This window comes from Carcharhinus amblyrhynchos, chromosome 18, assembly GCF_965287045.1.
Source record: "Carcharhinus amblyrhynchos chromosome 18, sCarAmb.v2.hapA, whole genome shotgun sequence".
NCBI lineage: Eukaryota > Metazoa > Chordata > Chondrichthyes > Carcharhiniformes > Carcharhinidae > Carcharhinus > Carcharhinus amblyrhynchos.
This window is the reverse complement of record NC_137341.1, coordinates 42,034,475-42,052,859: the sequence shown is the minus strand read 5'-3', so window position 1 is coordinate 42,052,859 and position 18,385 is coordinate 42,034,475. Positions and strand designations below refer to the sequence as shown.

The following is an 18,385-nucleotide window of genomic DNA, read 5'->3' as shown; positions in this document are numbered from 1 at the left end:
CAGTGCTGCAGTGAGAGGTTCCCTCACAGGAAAGATTGGTGTTCAGTGTTGCTTCCAATGCAACCAACAAGAACTCTTTGGTAAATCGTGCAAGTCAAAACCCCAGCACTGCACAGACATCCCAAAAGGTAATCCATGAGATCCAGACCAAAAACTCTGAACAGACACAATCATGTTTCTTGGGTGACATCAGAAAAGGTGGCTCTTTGTCTTGGAATGCTGGATATCCCAGAAAATGGTCATCCAACAATTTTAAATTAGATTCAGGTGTCAGCGTTGACAATTCCAAGGTCTTTGGATTCGAATGACAGATACCACTTTATGGAGCAAATGGAGTAGCAGGCATGAATCTGGAATCACTAAGGGATGGCAACAAACACATGTTAGATCTGATGTACACTGTCCAGAATTTGCCCTTTTCTCTCTTCTGAGCTGGAATGCTTGTGGAGTCCTAGATCTCCTTCAGATGACCCTATTCAGTCAGTCAGTGAGAACAGCACACCCCTGAGTCTTCTAACACTAATGAGCATTCAGACGCCATTTCACCTGCTGTCTCTCTCGTCTTTTTGTGCAGCAGGTTTGTCCATCATCATTCCAGTTCCTGGACATTCCCCAATGGTCAGACCAACCTACCGCACATAGGACGACGTTAGCACCTTCATTGGAAGTGGTACTACTGCTGGATTGACAGCCTGAGGGACTACTCTGAGCACGTGACAACTTCCCGCCACCGTGTCAGAACCACAAGGGCTGCTGGAACTTTGTAGCAGTCTGCATCATCAAAAGTAGCACAAAGATAAGCATGCTACTCAATCCTCTTCCTCGTCCTTCCTCCGCCTCAGAGAGCCTCCCAATGGCTCAAATGGTCAAGTTGATAAATTCCATTTTTGGCTACACCACAAGAAACGGTCAAGAATAGCAACAACCATGCACCACCAAAACAACCAGTCATGGTTTAACATCACACGATGGAGGAAATGAGTAAAGGCATACCCAAAATGGTAGTCCAACCACCAAGCCAATAAAAACCAAAGTCATCAGAGCCTACCACTCTCCTGATAGAATGGAAAATGATTTATGGAAGGGTTAAGGCCTTCAGTCTGCCTGAACCTTTAAAGCTAAAGGACTTAAGAGGGGAGGGGGAAGTAGGATTCGTGAGAATGTTGTTAATGCTAATACTGTAGTAGCCACAATGTCAAAATAGCATTAAGGTTGTAACAGTAAGGGAAACTAACTAACACTATATCTATGGGATGAAGACCTGGAGGAAGGTGTAGTAATAGGATCTAGAACATACAGGGTTAATGCGGGATGGAGCACTGTACTGTCTATAGTGACGCAAGAAGGTACACGAGTCAGGGTCAGTCTAGAGAAGGACAGATGTGGAAAGCCCTAGGATGGAGTTAGCTTCTTAACTGAACCCTCAGTATATGTATATAGTTAAGAGTCGTTAATATACTCAAGAATAAGAAGCCTATGTCACAGTGTCTGAAGAAGGATTCTTCATAAACCTCCCAAATTTTCCTTATGCAGATTATGAGGTTATCCAAACCTCCCAAAGTACACACTGGCAACACTAGGACAGCAACTATTCTTAATATAATTTACAGGCATGACGAGATAAAATTCTATTTGTCTTTGGGCCAGCTAATACTGTTAGCGTGGTGCTGTACACACATTTCATCTACTATAATAAAATTGATGCATTTATGTCATGATGCCAACAGGGTTGGTCACCTAATGTACTGCTATACATTGAATAATTCTCCCCATTAACCTTCAAAACACAGGAAGGTCCCAACGTTAGGAGAAAGAAGAGAGAAATAAAGTTCATATTTGGTGACCCCTGCTGGAGCATTATGTGCATGAACAGCGAGAGATAATAAGAATGGGCTTGGTGAAACGCTGCACTGTTTAAACATCACAATCAAGCACCAACTTGCGTTTCAAATAGCACTTTTGACACTAAAATGCTTGTGATGTTTTTTCAGTCACACAAGGGAAACAGCAGGTGAGCCAACAAGGAGAAATTAAAAAGGGGGTGCCCAAAAGCATGGCTAAAGAGCTGGGAGTTACGGGGAAAGAGGAAATACAAATGGATGCTGGAAACCTGAAACAAACAGAAAATGCTGGAATGCTTGGCAGGTCAAGTAGATGGCTGTCAGACCTGCTGAGTATTTCCAGCATTTTCTGTTAACATTGTAGGCATTAAGCACACTCACAAAGAGAGCAAAGAATGCAGAAAGGAGGAGTAGTAGAAGGCTGCAGGGAGAGAGAGAGAGAGACAGACAGACATAGAGAGAGAGTGACACACACACAAACAGAGGGAGACACAGACAGAGAGAGAGAGAGAGAGAGACAGACAGACAGACACAGAGGCAGAGGGGCAGACACAGAGGGAGATAGAGAGAGGCAGAGGGGCAGAGAGACAGAGGGGGGAAAGAGAGTGAGACACACACACACACACACACACACACACACACACACACACACAGAGGCAGAGGGGCAGACAGAGAGAAAGAAAGAAAGAGAAAGAGAGAAAGAAAGAAAGAGAAAGAGACACACACACAGACAAACAAGACAGACACGCAGAGATGCAACAAATACTAAGCTTGTTAGCTATTACTTGCTCCTTGGAAAGAATTTTTTAAAACTGGAGGATAAAATTATCCCTATGATCAATGCCTTCAAGAAAGGGGAGGACATGCAAATTTTTTTTCATTTTCAGAAAAGTCTACACCTGAAGGGTGAACATAATGATGCCTGACTCACTGAGGTTTAGTTTCCAGTGTTGTTTTAATTTTTTCTACAGTTCTTTTGGTCGTCAATATTGGGACACAAATTAAACTATCTATTCTGGGGCCAACATCGTTATATTTGCTCATCCTTTAATTTATCCAAATCATATGTAAATCCAGAGTGCAGAGTTCTAGCAATTGCTATTTCTTACTTGCTAGTTTGTTCTATTTATCAAAATAGGAGTGACTACCCTCCAAAATAATTCATGTGTATGAAATATTTCTAGACCATTCAGAGATATAATAAACACTTTGCATTTTTTTTTCTGCTTGCAAGCTTCCTAAGATTTGAGATATGAAGGACTGGCCTGTTGACTCTCTGGTGGATAAATCAGATCACCAAGATCTCATGAAGGAGGCCATTTGGCCCAACGAGTCTACACCAAATCTCCAATAGAACATCTTACCCAGGCTCAACACCTTATCCCTGTAACCCACTAATTCCCCTATTCAACACCAAGGAGCAATTTAGCATGGCCAATCCACCTAACCCACACATCTCTGGACTGTGGAAGGAAACCGGAGCACTTGGAGGAAACCCACACAGACATGGGGAGAATGTGCAGACCCCACAGTCACCCAAGGCTAAAATTGAACCCGGGTCCCTGGCGCTGAGAGGCAGCAGTGCTAATCACTGTGCCACTGTACTGTTTTCAATGTGCACCCAAATATTTACTCTTGGCAGCAGAATACCCATCTTCAGCTAACAGCATGAGCACTTCAAATAGGTTTTGCTTCTTACCTGGCAAACAAATTTAACATCAGGTGAATTTCTGGAAAGGGGCTTTGGAAACACGTAGAAGTTAAAGGTCTTCATTATGTGCCTGGCAAGCAACAAGGAATTACAAGTTGAAACTTAGATTTTAAAAATTTTAACCAATGTCACCATTGCCCTCATGGGAAAAAGCACCATCTGTGATCCTATTGTGACGTGCAGGCCTGAAGTAGCATCCAGGGGAACAAACCAGGTTAATTCAACCTGTCCACATAACTTAACTCTTTCAGTATTATTCTACTGAAAGTCCACTGCCCCGCTGCAAGGGTGACAAACATTTCCCGAGGTACAATGTCAAAAACTAAATACAGCACTCGATACAATATCTGACAAGGTTCTGTACATTTTTACTTCATGGGATGTGAGCATTGTTAGTTAGGGTAACATTTATTGCCCATCCCTGAGGGCATTGAAGAGTCAACCACATTGCTATGGCTCATGAGTCAGACCAGGTAAGGACGACAGATTTCCTTCTCTAAAAGGACATTAGTGAACCAGATGGGTTTTTCCGACAATTAACAATGAATGCGTAGTCATCAGTAGATTCTTAATTCAAGATTTTTTCATTGAATTATTCTACCACGGTGGGATTCAAACAAACACAGAACATTGCCTCAGATCTATAGATTACTAGTCTAGTGACAATACCATGACACCACTGCCACCCCAACTGAAATGTAGCTTCCTTACTTTTGCATTTTGACCCTCGAGATGAAAGGTAAAGATTACATTAGTGCTCTTAATTACATTTTGTACTAGTGTACTATAGTAGTGGTTATATTACTGGACTAGTAATCCAGAGTCCTGGATTAAAGATCCAGTGTTCAAATCTCATCATGGCAGTTGAGAGGAAAGTAAAGTTACATGTTTATAATCTTTTCACTTCAGATTTATTTCAAGAACACCGAGTACTGATGACCGGGAAACTTCAGATTATTGTAAATACCCACCTGACTCACTCATATTTTAGGGAAGGATATCTGCCATCCTTATTTGACCTGGCCTATAAATGGCTCCCAAGTGTTTTCTGGGTTGTTAGCTCGTTTGCTGATCGCAGTTGCTTAACCACACAATCAATGTTTTTGCCTTGCAGGAATTAGTTTTGTAAATGTCAAGTTCAGAGGGACTGGATCTCATTCATCTGCTGCTCCCTTTGTGGTAAAACAGCTTAACCACTGGTTTGAGACAACATTCACTAGAGGAGCTAACCTTGGGTAGTTACCCGAGGGACACCCGACATCTATAAAAACATAGCACAAAGAAAATTACAGCACAGGAGCAGGCCGTTCGGCCCTCCAAGCCTGCACTGACCATGCTGCCAGTCCAAACTAAAAAGCCCTACTCCTCCAAGGACCATATTCCTCTGTTCCCATTCTATTCACGTATTTGTCCAAACATATAAAAGTCATCCAGACACCCCTCAAAAGCCAATGCTGTACTTCAGCATTAGTCACCAACTATTGGGAGAATGGGTGAAACTTATGTTCGTTAAAACTGAAGAGAATTGTGTAAATAAATCTACCTGTTCTCTGCCGCATCATATTTAAACGTGCAAAGTCCAAACTGAAACAGCAGGAAGTCCATGGAATGCTGCAAGGAAACAAAGTAGTAAAATTTAATTCTTAAATAGATAGGCAGCCCAAATCCAAGTCTCAACAAATTCATGATTTATAATTCAATAATGCCAGTGATGATCACACTAATCGGAATCATACTGTCAGTTTCACTCAGGCAAATGGGAAATGGAAGTGTTACACCGATGCAGTGGGGTGGACGGTTTTGAAGTCATCTTTGAATTAAAACTGTCACAACATTGAGAATGAGCTCCACTTTACATCTAGACGTGCTAGAATTAATCCAGGAACGATGACATTAGGTTACAAAAGTATGCAAAGTTAGAACAACTGGGGAAAAGTAAAATCAAAAATTATCCTTAAGCTTTGCGTTAATACCCAAGTATTTATTTCCTGTCTGAAATGCCATATTTTGTGGCATGTGAAGATCACATCAGAAAACAGGATTGTGTGTAAATTTTAGAGTACCATTATATCAGCCAGTGAAAAGCAGCACTTGCTTCTCACCCATACATGTATCAACTACCTCATCATATGCAGTTAACTCACTACCAGCAATTCTTCACAACGGAAGCTTGATTGCTAGAAGCTGTATTGTGCATTATCATGGGGCCAATTTGAGAAGACTGAATGAGAATGTTGGCCATTGGGTTTGCATGTACTGTAAATAGTAAGGGCACGTTCTCTGCTCACATTCACTTGCATTGTAATTCAACTCTCCCATCTCAGTAATGCAAAATAATGCACTCGAGTCAACATTTTCAAAAAATTGTACAGTGGTGAACACAAATGCATTTACTGCCTTGCACAAAATGTTCACAGGGTCATAAAGGCAGTTAGAAATAAAAAAAAATCAGTGCATTGGATCCTCTGGACAAAATGCAAGTTAACAATTTATTCCCAATTTAAGGGGAAAAACGTGTATTTCACAAGTTTTAAGAGAACACACAAATCAGTAGTACGATCAGTTTCAGGTTTACGATTGTTACATTAACATTGCAACAAAGTTATTGTGAAAATGCACTCAGGTGCATTTCAGGTACATGGAGGGAGAATTTTAGCATGGCCAATGCACCTAGCCAGCACATCTTACATTCTGTGGGAGAAAACTGGAGGAAACCCACACAGACACAGGAAGACTGTGCAGACTCCACAGACAGCGACCCAAGCTGGGAATTGAACTCGGGTCCCTGGCGCTATGAGGCAGCAGTGCTAACCACTGTGCCACCCCAGGGATGTGAAATTCCCAATGCCTTGTAACTGTTGTACAACCTGAGTCACAGAAACATGCTAGATTGTGAATATTATTGGGATAAAGAGTGGTATGATTGTTATTTGACTTGTCATAGCCCTCCTCATCTTCAACATTACTCTTTCCTTTCTCTCAACAATCCCTCCCCACCTACCCAAACAAAATGGGAAAACCCCCCTCTTCCTTAGGACATTACCATCCTGTACTTGGAAAGCTCCATGGATTCTATCAATGGGGCTCTTTAAGGAGAAGCTTGGCATCACATTGTCCTCCCCTTCTTCACCCAAGCTCATTCCTTCTCCAAGCAAAGTTCATTCAGGTGCCGAGTTATGAACAAACAAAACCAGTCCTCCCTGTTCTGCAATCTGCAGATTTTAATAGCTTTCAATATGCACAGTTACAATGAATGGAAAATCAAACATGGTCAAGTTTACCTTTTTCAGCTTTTGATATCTTTCTTCTGGAGTGTCCAAGCCATTTGTCAATGTGGTGACTGAAGGTCCATCACTTATTCCTGAAGCAAAACACAAGAGGGTATGGTGCAATTTTTAAGTAATTATGGTAACAACCAACATCGCAAATGTTGAAATTTCACTTTCCATTCACTTCAAGTTCAAAGCAGCAACATGAAGCACTGAACTACACATGCTTAGCTGCAATAATGATTTACACAAATACGAAGATAGGCCTACAAGGATCCAGCAGTTTAATCCACTGCACAGAGTGAGAGCAAGCATGGGCAACATGATGGCACAGTGGTTAGCACTGCTGCTTCAGTGCCAGAGACCTGGATTTGATTCCTGCCTTGGGTGACTGTTTGTGTGGAGTTTACACTTTCCGCCTATATCTGAGTGGGTTTCCTGGGTAAGATGCTCCGTCAGAGAATTGGATTTGATGGACTGAATGGCCTCCTTCCTCAATGTAGAAATTCTGTGGAGTGAGCGAGCGAGTGAATGTTCTTGCAATATTCAGACTATTATAGTTCTCATTACACACTGCAGGAAGTGTGAATTCCAAGAACCTGGATTGAAGAACCTATGTGACATCTCATTTGAGTTTGTAGATGCGGTGCCAATCAAGCGGGTTGCTTTGTCTTGGATGGTGTCAACTGCGTGTTGTTGGAGCTGCACCCATCCAAGCAAGTGGGAAGTATTCCATCACACTCTGACTTGTGCATTGTAGATGGTGGACAGGCTTTGGGGAGTCAGGAGGGGAGTTACTTGCCGCAGTATTCCTAGCAATGTTCCCGGCAATGGAAAGTGGAGAGATTCCTCATTAATTTCCACAGTTCGCTTTGTCTCCGCTCTTGAAGATGATGGTGATGATGTCATACCTGAAGTCAGCAGGAATTTTTTTTCTATGGTCAAAATTTTCAGAACAGCTGACAGGTGATCTCATGGGCGGCAAGGTGGCACAGTGATTAGCACAGCTGCCTCACAGCGCCAGGGACCTGGGTTCGATTCCTGGCTTGGGTCACTTAGTGTGGCGTCTACACATTCTCCCTGTGCCTGCGTGGGTTTCCTCCAGACGCTCCGGTTTCCTCCCAAAGTCCAAAGATGTGCAGGTGAGGTGAACTGGCCGCGCTAAAATTCTCCCTCAGTGTATCTGAATAGGCACCCGAACGTGGTGACTAGGGGAATTCCACAGTAACTTCATTGTAGTGTGAATGTAAGCCTCCTTGTTACTAATAAATAAACTTAACTTTATTCCTCCAAATTTGAAAATCTCCTTTGGAATCCCATTGACTTCTGTACTTTTTCCATTCTTCACGTGGTTAATGGCAGCTTCGACTTCATCCATGTTTGGTGGGAGTCCAAGATCATATTTGATGGGGAATTTCCTTAAGCACATGTATTATGGTTTAGTAATTCTTTTAAGTGTTCTCTCCATCAAAGGCTGATGTTTTCTCTGTCAAGAGGATTTCATCATTACTCCACGCCAGTTTGAGGCCAAGGGTGTTGGGTCCATATATTGCCTTGATGGCACTGAAACAGCCATGAGAGTCCTGCTCGTCAACAAGGAGTTGCAGGATCTCAGCTTTCTCAGTCCACCATTTGTTCTTGATTTCCCGAGTTCTTTGTACCTTCGCTGATTGGTGAGCTCTCCCTCCTCTTTATCTCGCTGGTTGTCGTTTTGCCAGACACAAAGCTTTTCACCTCTTGATGATGAGGTCTTGGATGGTGCATTCATTCTAATCAAATCAGTCTTGGTGTGTCAGGGTTTTTATAACCATTGGTTCAACTCTTTCCAGTTTTTGTCCACTCCATTAGGATGGACACTTGAGATTTTGAAAACACTGTTGAAAGTTCACTGGCACGCTTGGCTCTTGAAGCCATTCATTGATTTTTTTTTTCTGAGCTATTTCTTCATCCTCTGCAGCTTCTAGTCGAGTTTGATGGACATAGATGAGTGGATGAGCCAAAGGTCTGTCTGACAGTCATTAGCACTAGTCATTGCTTCAGTGATTAGGGAATCCTTTTGGTCTTGGGATCGGCCAATGACAAAGTTCATCTTGTGCCAGTGCTTTGACCGTGGATGTCTCCAGGAAATCTTGAACTTGTCTTTTGGAACAGTGTGTTAGTGATGACAAGCCAGTGTTATATGCATTCGGTGAGCAGGACAACCGTGTTAGAATTGCAGTTCCCAACTCCTTCCTTTCCGATTTTTTTTGCAGAGTTGCGAGTCCTTTCAAACCCTCATGTTGAAGTCCCCATGGAGGATGATCTTACGTTGGAGAAGAAACCTCCCTTGGACTCATCACTGACATCAAGGGTTGGGGCATAGGCACATAGCCATTGCCTGCTGGTTCTTGACAAGTTGTAGATGGTGGGTTAAAAAGCAACAGGAAGCTCAGAGTTGGTTGACAAGTTGATTCTGGATGGTGAATCTAATCCCAAGCATCCTGGGCTGGTTCTCAGGTTTTCTTCTCCAGAAGAAAGTGTAACCACTGCCATTCGGCTGCTCTTTGGGTCTCTTGCAGATCAGCAACGTCAGTGTTGAAGTGCTCAAGTTCATGGGCAACAAGGGCGGTTGTCTGTTTTACTCATCATACATGAGGGTTCGTACATTCCACGTTCCAAAATTGATCTTCTGACTGCAGACAGGTGAGCCTGCTGGATGCAGTTTTCCAGCTAGGTTGCAGACAGAATAGACTACTTTTAAGGACACCTTTTCTAGCCTTTCCCCATGTGGAGAAAGCATGTGGTTAGTTCTGTAACTAACCACTGCTACAACTTACAATAGAATTCTTGGCAAATCACGTAATCTTACAGTACAATTCCAGCTACAATCAGCTTTCCCTACAAGTTTTTATTAACTTCCTCCTAAGTGTATATAGGTTAAAGGAAAGGGCTATTATATCAGTGGGCCAGTAACTTAGGTTAAATAGTAGTCACTTTGCTTTACATGCAGCTGAACAGACATTAAAACTTGAAGTTACCGAAAAAGAACATCCGACTGCAACTATAGACAGCTTTCTCCAACATAGGAACATAGAAAAATAACTCTATGTTACTGCAGCATGCAAGTATTGTTTAAAGATCCAATTAGATGATTGCTTCTCAAAGTGATATCTTTCCCAAAAAGAGATAAATTTAAGGAGCTTTACACATTACTATTAAAGGTTCTATTAATACCTGAAAACTCTCCATCAATTGCAAGAAAATCGGCTTCTTCAATAGCTTCATATATTAGATTTAGACGCTCTTTAAAATCTGAAGAAAAACCATAATCACATAGTAATTATAGCACAGATACTGTTCACTCAGTCCAATTCCATTCCAATGTTTATATACAAGATCAACCTCCTCCCATTCCTTTCCACCTAACCCCATCAATATATCCTTCTATTGCTTTCTGTTTATCTAGCTTAAATAAGAACATAAGAAATAGGAGCAGGAGTAGGCCAACTAGCCCCTCGAGCCTGCCCCGCCATTCAATAAGATCATGGCCGATCTGTCATGGCTCAGTTCCACATTCCCACCCTCTCCCCATAACCCTTAATCCCCTCTCTTATCAAAAACCCATCAACCCGTGTCTTAAAAATATTTAGCGAGGTAGCCTCCACCACTTCAACGAGCAGAGAATTCCAAATACAGCTACGGTGATTGCCTCAGCTATTCCATCTGGTAGTTTCTTCTTTGTGCCAACTGTATTCTGGATAAGAGAAGCTTCGCTTAAATTTATTTTATTTTCTCATGTTTATGGCTCCCAGTTCATAGAAAGTTTACAGCACAGAAAGAGACCAGCTGGCCCATCGTGCCTGCACCAGCTGAAAAAAAGAGCCACCCAGTCTAATCCCACTTTCGAGCATTCGGTCCATGGCTCAGCAGGTTATGACATGGAGATGCCGGTGTTGGACTGGGCTAAACACAGTAAAAAGTCTCACAACACTAGGGTTAAAATCCAACAGGTTTATTTGGTAGCAAAAGCCACCAGCTTTTGGAGCGCTTGCTGCTCCTTCATCAGGTGAGTGGGAGTTCTGTTCACAAACAGGGCATATAAAGACACAAACTCAATTTACAAAATAATTTGGTTGGAATGCGAGTCTTTACAGGTAATCAAGTCTCAGAGGTACAGACAATGTGAGTGGAGACAGCGTTGAGCACAGGTTAAAGCGATGTGTATTGTCTCCAGACAAGACAGTTAGTGAGATTTTGCAAGTCCAGGCAAGTCGTGGGGGTTACAAAGTGTGACATGAACCCAAGATCCCAGTTGAGACCGTCCTCATGTGTGCAGAACTCGGCTATCAGTCTCTGCTCAGTGACTCGGCCTTCATGACACACGACAGAGCAGTCGCTGAACAGAGACCGACAGCCAAATTCCGCACACAAGGACGGCCTCAACCAGGATCCTGGGTTCACGTCTCACTATCTGTAACCCCCATGACTTGCCTGGGCTTGCAAAATCTCACTAACTGTCCTGTCTGGGGACAAACACATCTCTTTAATCTGTGCTTAATGCTCTCTCTACTCACATTCTCTGTACCTTTGAGACTTGATTACCTGTAAAGACTTGCATTCTAACCAAATTATTTTGTAAATTGAGTTTGTGTCGTTATATGCTCTCATTGTGAGCAGAACTCCCACTCACCTGATGAAGGAGCAGCAAGCGCTCCGAAAGCTAGTGGCTTTTGCTCCCAAATAAACCTGCAAGTTATGGCAGGGGTGCAACACAGTGGCACAGTAGTTAGCACTGCTGCCTCAGTGCCAAATTCTCCCTCAGTGTACTTGAACAGATGTTGGAGTGTGGCAGCTAAAGGATTTTCACAGTCACTTCACTGCAGTGTTCATGTAAGCCTACTTGCGACAATAATAAATAAACTTTAAACTTAGACACCTTTTAAATAAGTTGAGGGCCTTTGCCTCTACTACCTATTCATGCTGAGAGTCGGAGGCTCCCAAAATCCACAGGGTGGAAAACATTTTTCTCATTGCTCTTCTAATCTTTCCTGGAGCTGAAACTTTCCTGTCCTGCAAATAAGATTGGATATCTCCTCTGTACCCTCTCTAATGTAGTTACAGCCTTTCAGTAATGAGATGACCAGAACTGCACACGATACAAGTTGTGGTCCAACTATTGTTTTATAAAGCTCCAGCATAACTTTGCTCTTGTATTCTGCATCTTGGTTAAAAAATTGAAAGAATCCTTGTGCCTTCTTAACCAGCTTTTCCACTTTCTTCGATTACCTTCAGGAACATGTGGACATGCACTCACTTTTTCCACACCTCTTCATATTCTCCCATTTGTGCATTTCTTTGCCTATTTTGACCTCCCCTAATATATCACCTAACTTCTGTGTTGACCTCTGTTGGCAACTCCATGGCTATCTTCCGAAAATCAACAGCAATCCTCCTAGTTATCAACCGCACAGCCCAATTTGTGTCATTGGTAAACTTCTTCATTGTTCCCCCTAGTTTATGTTCAAATAATTAATATGTACATCAAAAAAACAGGGACCAGTACTGAACCCTGCAGAATTCCACTGGAAAGTCTTCCAGTTACAAAAATATTAACAATTAGCAAATTTTGTATCAAACTTGCTACATCGCCTGAGTCCTATGGACGTTAAAGTCTGTGATGTGGTTCTGGTCTCACTGGTAAGTGGAAACATCTTCCCCATCAAACATTTTCATAATTTTAAAGCCTTCTTTCAGGTCACCCTCAACCTTCCCTTTTCCAAATGCATTATTCTTGTAACAATTATCAGAACAGTAGCTCAAGAGACAACTTAACTCTCCCCTTCTCTGTTCCGTACCCACATCCTTACAATGCTTTCACCTTCAAACATCCAGCCAATTCCATTTTGAAGTAGTATACCATATTTCAACATACCATAACATATTTCAACATATCATAACATATTTCAAAATTAAAACGGCTTTCAATTGTACTATGCTTATCTTTTCAACTTATAAATGGCATAGCACTCTTTAAAAAGGTAATTAACAAATCATAAATTCTTCCGATTACCAACCCTACATAATTTTCCTAAAGTCATCAGTAACCATGCTCGACATTAATATTATCACCCCTGTGCTCACTGACCTATGTTGGTTCCCAGTCAAGCAATATGTTGATTTTAACATTCTCACCCTTGTTGTCTCATCCCTCCAAAGTATCAGGATCCCTACACTGCAGAAGGAGGCCTTTCGACCCATCAACTCTGCACTGACCACAACCCATGCCCTATTCCCATATCCCCACATATTTATTCTGCTAATCCCCGATACAAGGAGTAATTTAGTATGGCCGATCAACCAAACCCACACATCTTTGGATTGTGGGAGGAAACCGGAGCACCCGGAAGAAACCATGCAGACGTGGAGAGAATGTGTAGACTCTGCAAAGACACTGACCCAAGGCCGGAATTGAACCCTGGTCCCTGGCGCTACGAGGCAGCAAGGCTAACCACTGTTCCATCGTGCCAAGTCATATTGACTCAAAAAACATTAATTCTGTTTCTCTCTCCACAGATGTTTTCCTAGTGTTTTTCTGTTTTTATTTCAGACGCTCCTCCTTATCTCCATAACCTCCTTCAATTCTACAACTCAAACATCTGCATTCATCTAGTTCTGGCCTCTGCGTATTTCCAATGATAATTCCTCCATCATTGGTAATTCTGCCTGAGCCCCAAGCTCCAGAATTCACACCTTACACCTCTCAAACTCACTATCCTCCTTTAAGTTACTCCTTAAAACCTACCTATTTGACCAAGCTTTTGATCATCTGACCTAATATCACCTATGTGGCTTGAGATCATACTGTTTTACCACAGTCCTGTAAAGCGACTTCAGATGTTTCATTGTGTTAAAGGCATTATATGACTTGTTGTTGTATATTAATGGCCATTATAAATCTTAGCAGCACAATAAGAATCAAGTGGATTGTTAGCTCAACCTCTGTGTTACAGGGTACCGCAAGACCCCAATAAACATTCAACACTGTTAACAGCACATGGAGGGGCAGCACCATCGCACTAGAAGTTAGCACTGCTGTCTCACATTTCTAGGGATCCAAGTTCAATTCCAGCCTCAGATCACCTCCCCCGTGTTTGCGTGGGTTTCCTCTGGGTGCTCTGGTTTCCCAGTCCAAAGATGTGCAGGTTAGGTTGATTGGCCATGTTACACTGACCCTACTATCAGGGGCATTAGCAGGGTAATAGAGGATTACAGAAATAAGGCCCGAGTGGGATTGTGGCCGGAACAGACTTGATGGGCCGAATGGCTTCCTTCTGTACTGTAGGGATTCTATGATTTGCCCACTGGTGTTCTTGCAAGCTACTTCCCATATTTACACAATATTTCAAGTAAAGTAGACTGAAGGACATCAAATCAATTTGATCCAAGGTAGGCAGGAATTTGACCTTGATCTTAATTTGATCTTAACATGCCAGGGAAAATAGATAACATCCTGGTCCAATGTGCCAGATCAGTAGCTTATTTCTATTGAAGTATTATTCTTGGAGAAGACAATTTAGGCATCTTGTAAGTGGACAGTCACAGCACAACAGGCAGCACTTGCACCTGTGTTAGACATGTGTTCATCCCATTCCAGACACGAGTACAAAAAGCTAGACTGACACTCACAGTTGAGGGAGCATGGCACTGTCAGGAGTGCCACCCTTTGCGTGAGATATTAACCTGAGGCATTGTTTGTCCTCTTAGGTGGATGCAAAGGGTTCCAGGCCATTATATCAAGAGTAGGACAGTGCTTCCCAGCATCCAGACAATATTTAATCCTTAGCAATGATTTAAAAGATAGATTTTCTGGTCACAAAGTGATGTTTGCAGAATTTTGTTATGTACAAACTGGCTGTCAAGTTGTCTACATTTCAAAACCATGTAACTGATCATAAAATACTATGGGACACCCCAAGATCGTTCAAGGCAGTATTTTATATTGCATTCCATTCATTATCTTGGATTATGGCTGTTTCTTCCTTCTTTACTTAACCAATTCATGTATTAAAAGAGATCAAGTCTGAGCATTAAACTTTTCATAACATAGAAAAAGACAGAACAGAGGAGGATTACACAGTCCACAGCAGTGGAATGAGAGTCAGAAAAGTTGCTATTAAGATAGCACTGCAGTACTTTTGATCCAGATCCCATATTTTCAAAAACCAACCAGTAATTAATTAATAAGCAGTGCCCAGGACATGGACTTCACTGGCAAGGCCAGCATTCGTTACTCTTGAAATGAATGGCTTGTTAAGCCACTGCAGAAGGCAGTTAAGATTCAATCACATTGGAGTCACGTGAAGGCCAGGCAAGGGTGACAGACTGCCTTCCTCGAAGGACACCAGTGAACCAGGTAGGATTTTTACAATCAGTTCCTGGTCACCATTACTGAGACTAGATTTCAATGTATTTATTTCCAGATTTAAAAGTTGAATTCAAATTCCACCAGCTGCTATGGTAGAATTCAAATAGCCATCTCCAGGGCATTAGCCAGGACCTCTGGATTACTAATTCAGTGACATTACCACTACTCCACCATTTTCCCATATACACACACATTTCAACAAAAGTTAACATTGCTGATCATCAAGACATCTCAGGACTCTGGGAAAGTTGTCAGATTAATCACACTTCGTATTATCTACAATAAAACAACAATTACACTTTAAAAAGTATTTAAGGCTGTGAAAGGAGCTGTATAAATGTGAATCTTTCTTTTACAATTGGTGACATGAAGCTTTAAACCTGGGTCAGTAAAGTCATTTTAAAGGGACATAAAGCCAGAAGGAACAGCTTTATGGCAGCTTGAGTAAAAGCAAAGTATTTACAGAAATAAGAACAGAAAATGCTGGAGAAACCCAGTGGGTCTGCCAGCATTTGTGAAGAGAGAAGAAAAGTTAATATTTCGAATTCAATATGACCTTTCCAGACAGAAGGGCAGCACAGTGGTTATTACTGATGCCTCACAATGCCAGGGACCCAGGTCCGATTCCCAGCTTGGGTCACCATCCGTGCAAAGTTTGCACGTTCTCCCCGTGTATGGATGATGTGCTGGTTAGGTGCATTGACCATGCTAAATTCTCCCTCAGTGTACCCAAACACGCGCCAGAGTATGGCAACGTTGAGACTTTCACAGTAACTTCATTGCAGTGTTAATGTAAGCCTACTTGTGCCACTAACACTCCGCAGATACTGCCAGACCTACTGAGGTCTCCTGGTATCGTCTACCTACGTGGTGGCTGCCCGGTTGACCCGGGGACGACGGAGGCTTTCAATTCAGGGAAATACGCACTTTGCAATGTGTTATTTAAATGGTGAATCTACTGGCGGGGTTGGATGGGGGTGGGGGGAGCAGCCAGTTCTCACAAGCAGAGAGCAGGTTATCTCTTCCCTCCTTCATCCAATTGCCCTGCCAATGAGTCCCACACTCCCCCCCCACCCACCCTCCACAGCCACACGGGGTGAGGGGGGGGGTTCCCCTGGATTCACCTCAACAGCTCGGCCTGGGCCCCAAAGCGAAGAGTCGGCTCTAAAATGGCCCCATCGCCCGGGCTGCAATCCACCCGTGCCTCGCCTCCCCTCTTGTTACCCCGGAGCCGGGCTTCCTTTCCCCTCAGCAAGCTTCTCCCCTCCTCGGACTTACTCTGCCTGGTGATCTCCATTGCTGCCCAGACAAATTCCCCCCACCACAACACAGGAAACAACACCGCCACCTTCAACCTTTGCCCTTTAACCCTCGCCCGGCTGCAACCACTTCCGGCGAACACCACGTGGTTCCTGTCACACAGCCTCTGGAGTCGATCAGCAGGAACATTCTCCAGCACTTTTTCAGCAAGGTTAAAGTCCAAGGCCCCGCATAAATCAAAGAGGGACAATTATTTAATTTTTGTAATCTTTCTTCCTTTCAGGGTTTAGGTCTGTCTATCAGTTGTGCCATTCCAAATTGTTATTTTGTCTATTGTTGCCAGGGATGCCTAAAAAGTTTTAAAGTTTATTTATGTTTGATTTATTATTGCCACATGTGTAGTTACAATACAGTGAAAAGTATTGTTTCTTGTGCACTGTACAGACAACGTGTCGCAAGAAGTCTCACACACCAGGTTAAAGTCCAATAGGTTTATTTGGCACTAGCTTTCGGGCTACTTCATTACCTTATCTGAAAGCTGATGCCAAATAAACCTGTTGGACTTTAATCTGGGGTTGTGAGACTTCTTACTGTGCTTACCCCAGTCCAACGCCGGCATCTCCACATCAGGCAAAGTGTATCATACATAGAGAAGGAAAGTCCAAAGATGTGTGGGTTAGGTGGAGTGGCCATGCTAAATTGCCTCTTAGTGTCAGGGGGACTAGCAGGGTAAACACATGGGGTTAAGTGGATAGGGTCTGGGTGGGATTGTAGGCTCAATGGGCCAATTGGCCTCCTTCTACACTAAGGATTCTATGATTCTATGAAAGGAGAGGGTGTAGAATGTAGTGTTCCAGTCACAGCCAAGGCGTAGAAGCGTAGAACAGGAGTAAAAGATAGAATTAGCGGGTATGCTGGCCACAGCTTGCAAGAGTCACCTTGCTCTGGCACCATCTTGGAAAAATAAGTGTCACAAGTAGGTTTAAATTAACACGGCAATTAAGTTACTGTGAAAATCCCGTAGTTGCCACACTCCAGCACTTGTTTGGGTGCATCGAGGGACAATTTAGCTTGGCCAGTGCACCTAACTGTAGCGACTAGGGGTTTTTCACTAACTTTAATGCAGTGTTAGTGTAAGCCCACTTGTGAATAATAAATAAACTTTTAACTTAGCCAGACGTCTTTTGGAGGAAACCAGAGCAGCTGGAGGAAACCCACACAGATGTGGGGAGAATGTGCAAACTCCACACAAACAGTGATCCAAGCCAGGAATCAAACCCAGGTCTTTAGTGCTGTAAGGCAGCAGTGCTAACCACTGTGCCACCCGTTGTGCCTTTAGTTTTTTTCAAGAGATATACCTTAAGCACCTTATTCAATTAACTCTATCATCCTTACTAAATTGCTTCCCCACATAACTGCCCTTTCAGGTCTGTGTACTTGCTTTTTGTAAAAGATTCTCTCTCCTCAGGCACTGTTCTTCCCTGTCCTATGAACACTTATTTAAAATTTGCTGACAACATTCCTCCCCTAAATGTGCATTCTTGCTTCCTCTGGCCTAGCAAACAACAGCGGTTAGCACTGCTGCCTCACAGCATCAACGACAAGTTCAATTCTGACCTCAGGTCACTCTCTGTGTGGAGTTTTTTCATTCTCCCTATGTCTGCGTGGGCTTTCTCCGGGTAGTTCAGTTTCCTCCTATACTCCAAAGATTAGGGTAGGTTGATTAGCTATGCTAAATTGCTCCAGTGTCAGGGGGATTTGCAGGTAAATATGTGGGGTTATGGGGATAGGGACTGGGTGGGTTTGTAGTCAGTGCAGACTCAATGGGCCAAATGGCCTCCTTCACTGTACGGAGTCTATGATTCTGACTGCCCCATAATCAAAATTCTTACACTCGCAT

General features: G+C 42.8%; 1 protein-coding gene across 3 annotated transcripts in view; it reads right to left on the bottom strand.

The window, feature by feature from the left end:
- parn (poly(A)-specific ribonuclease (deadenylation nuclease)) overlaps positions 1 to 16,605 on the bottom strand; it is a 113,266-nt gene extending 96,661 nt beyond the window's left edge. For all 3 annotated transcript variants that reach the window (XM_080206895.1, XM_080206897.1, XM_080206896.1), the window contains exons 1-5: positions 16,504 to 16,605; positions 10,035 to 10,112; positions 6,834 to 6,913; positions 5,096 to 5,163; positions 3,541 to 3,622 (exon numbers count right to left, since the gene is read on the bottom strand). In XM_080206895.1, the coding sequence (XP_080063021.1) occupies positions 3,541 to 3,622; positions 5,096 to 5,163; positions 6,834 to 6,913; positions 10,035 to 10,112; positions 16,504 to 16,522 (327 nt within the window). In that variant the 5' untranslated portion in view covers positions 16,523 to 16,605. The remainder of the gene's footprint in view (positions 1 to 3,540; positions 3,623 to 5,095; positions 5,164 to 6,833; positions 6,914 to 10,034; positions 10,113 to 16,503) is intronic.
- Between the last annotated feature and the right edge of the window lie 1,780 nt (positions 16,606 to 18,385).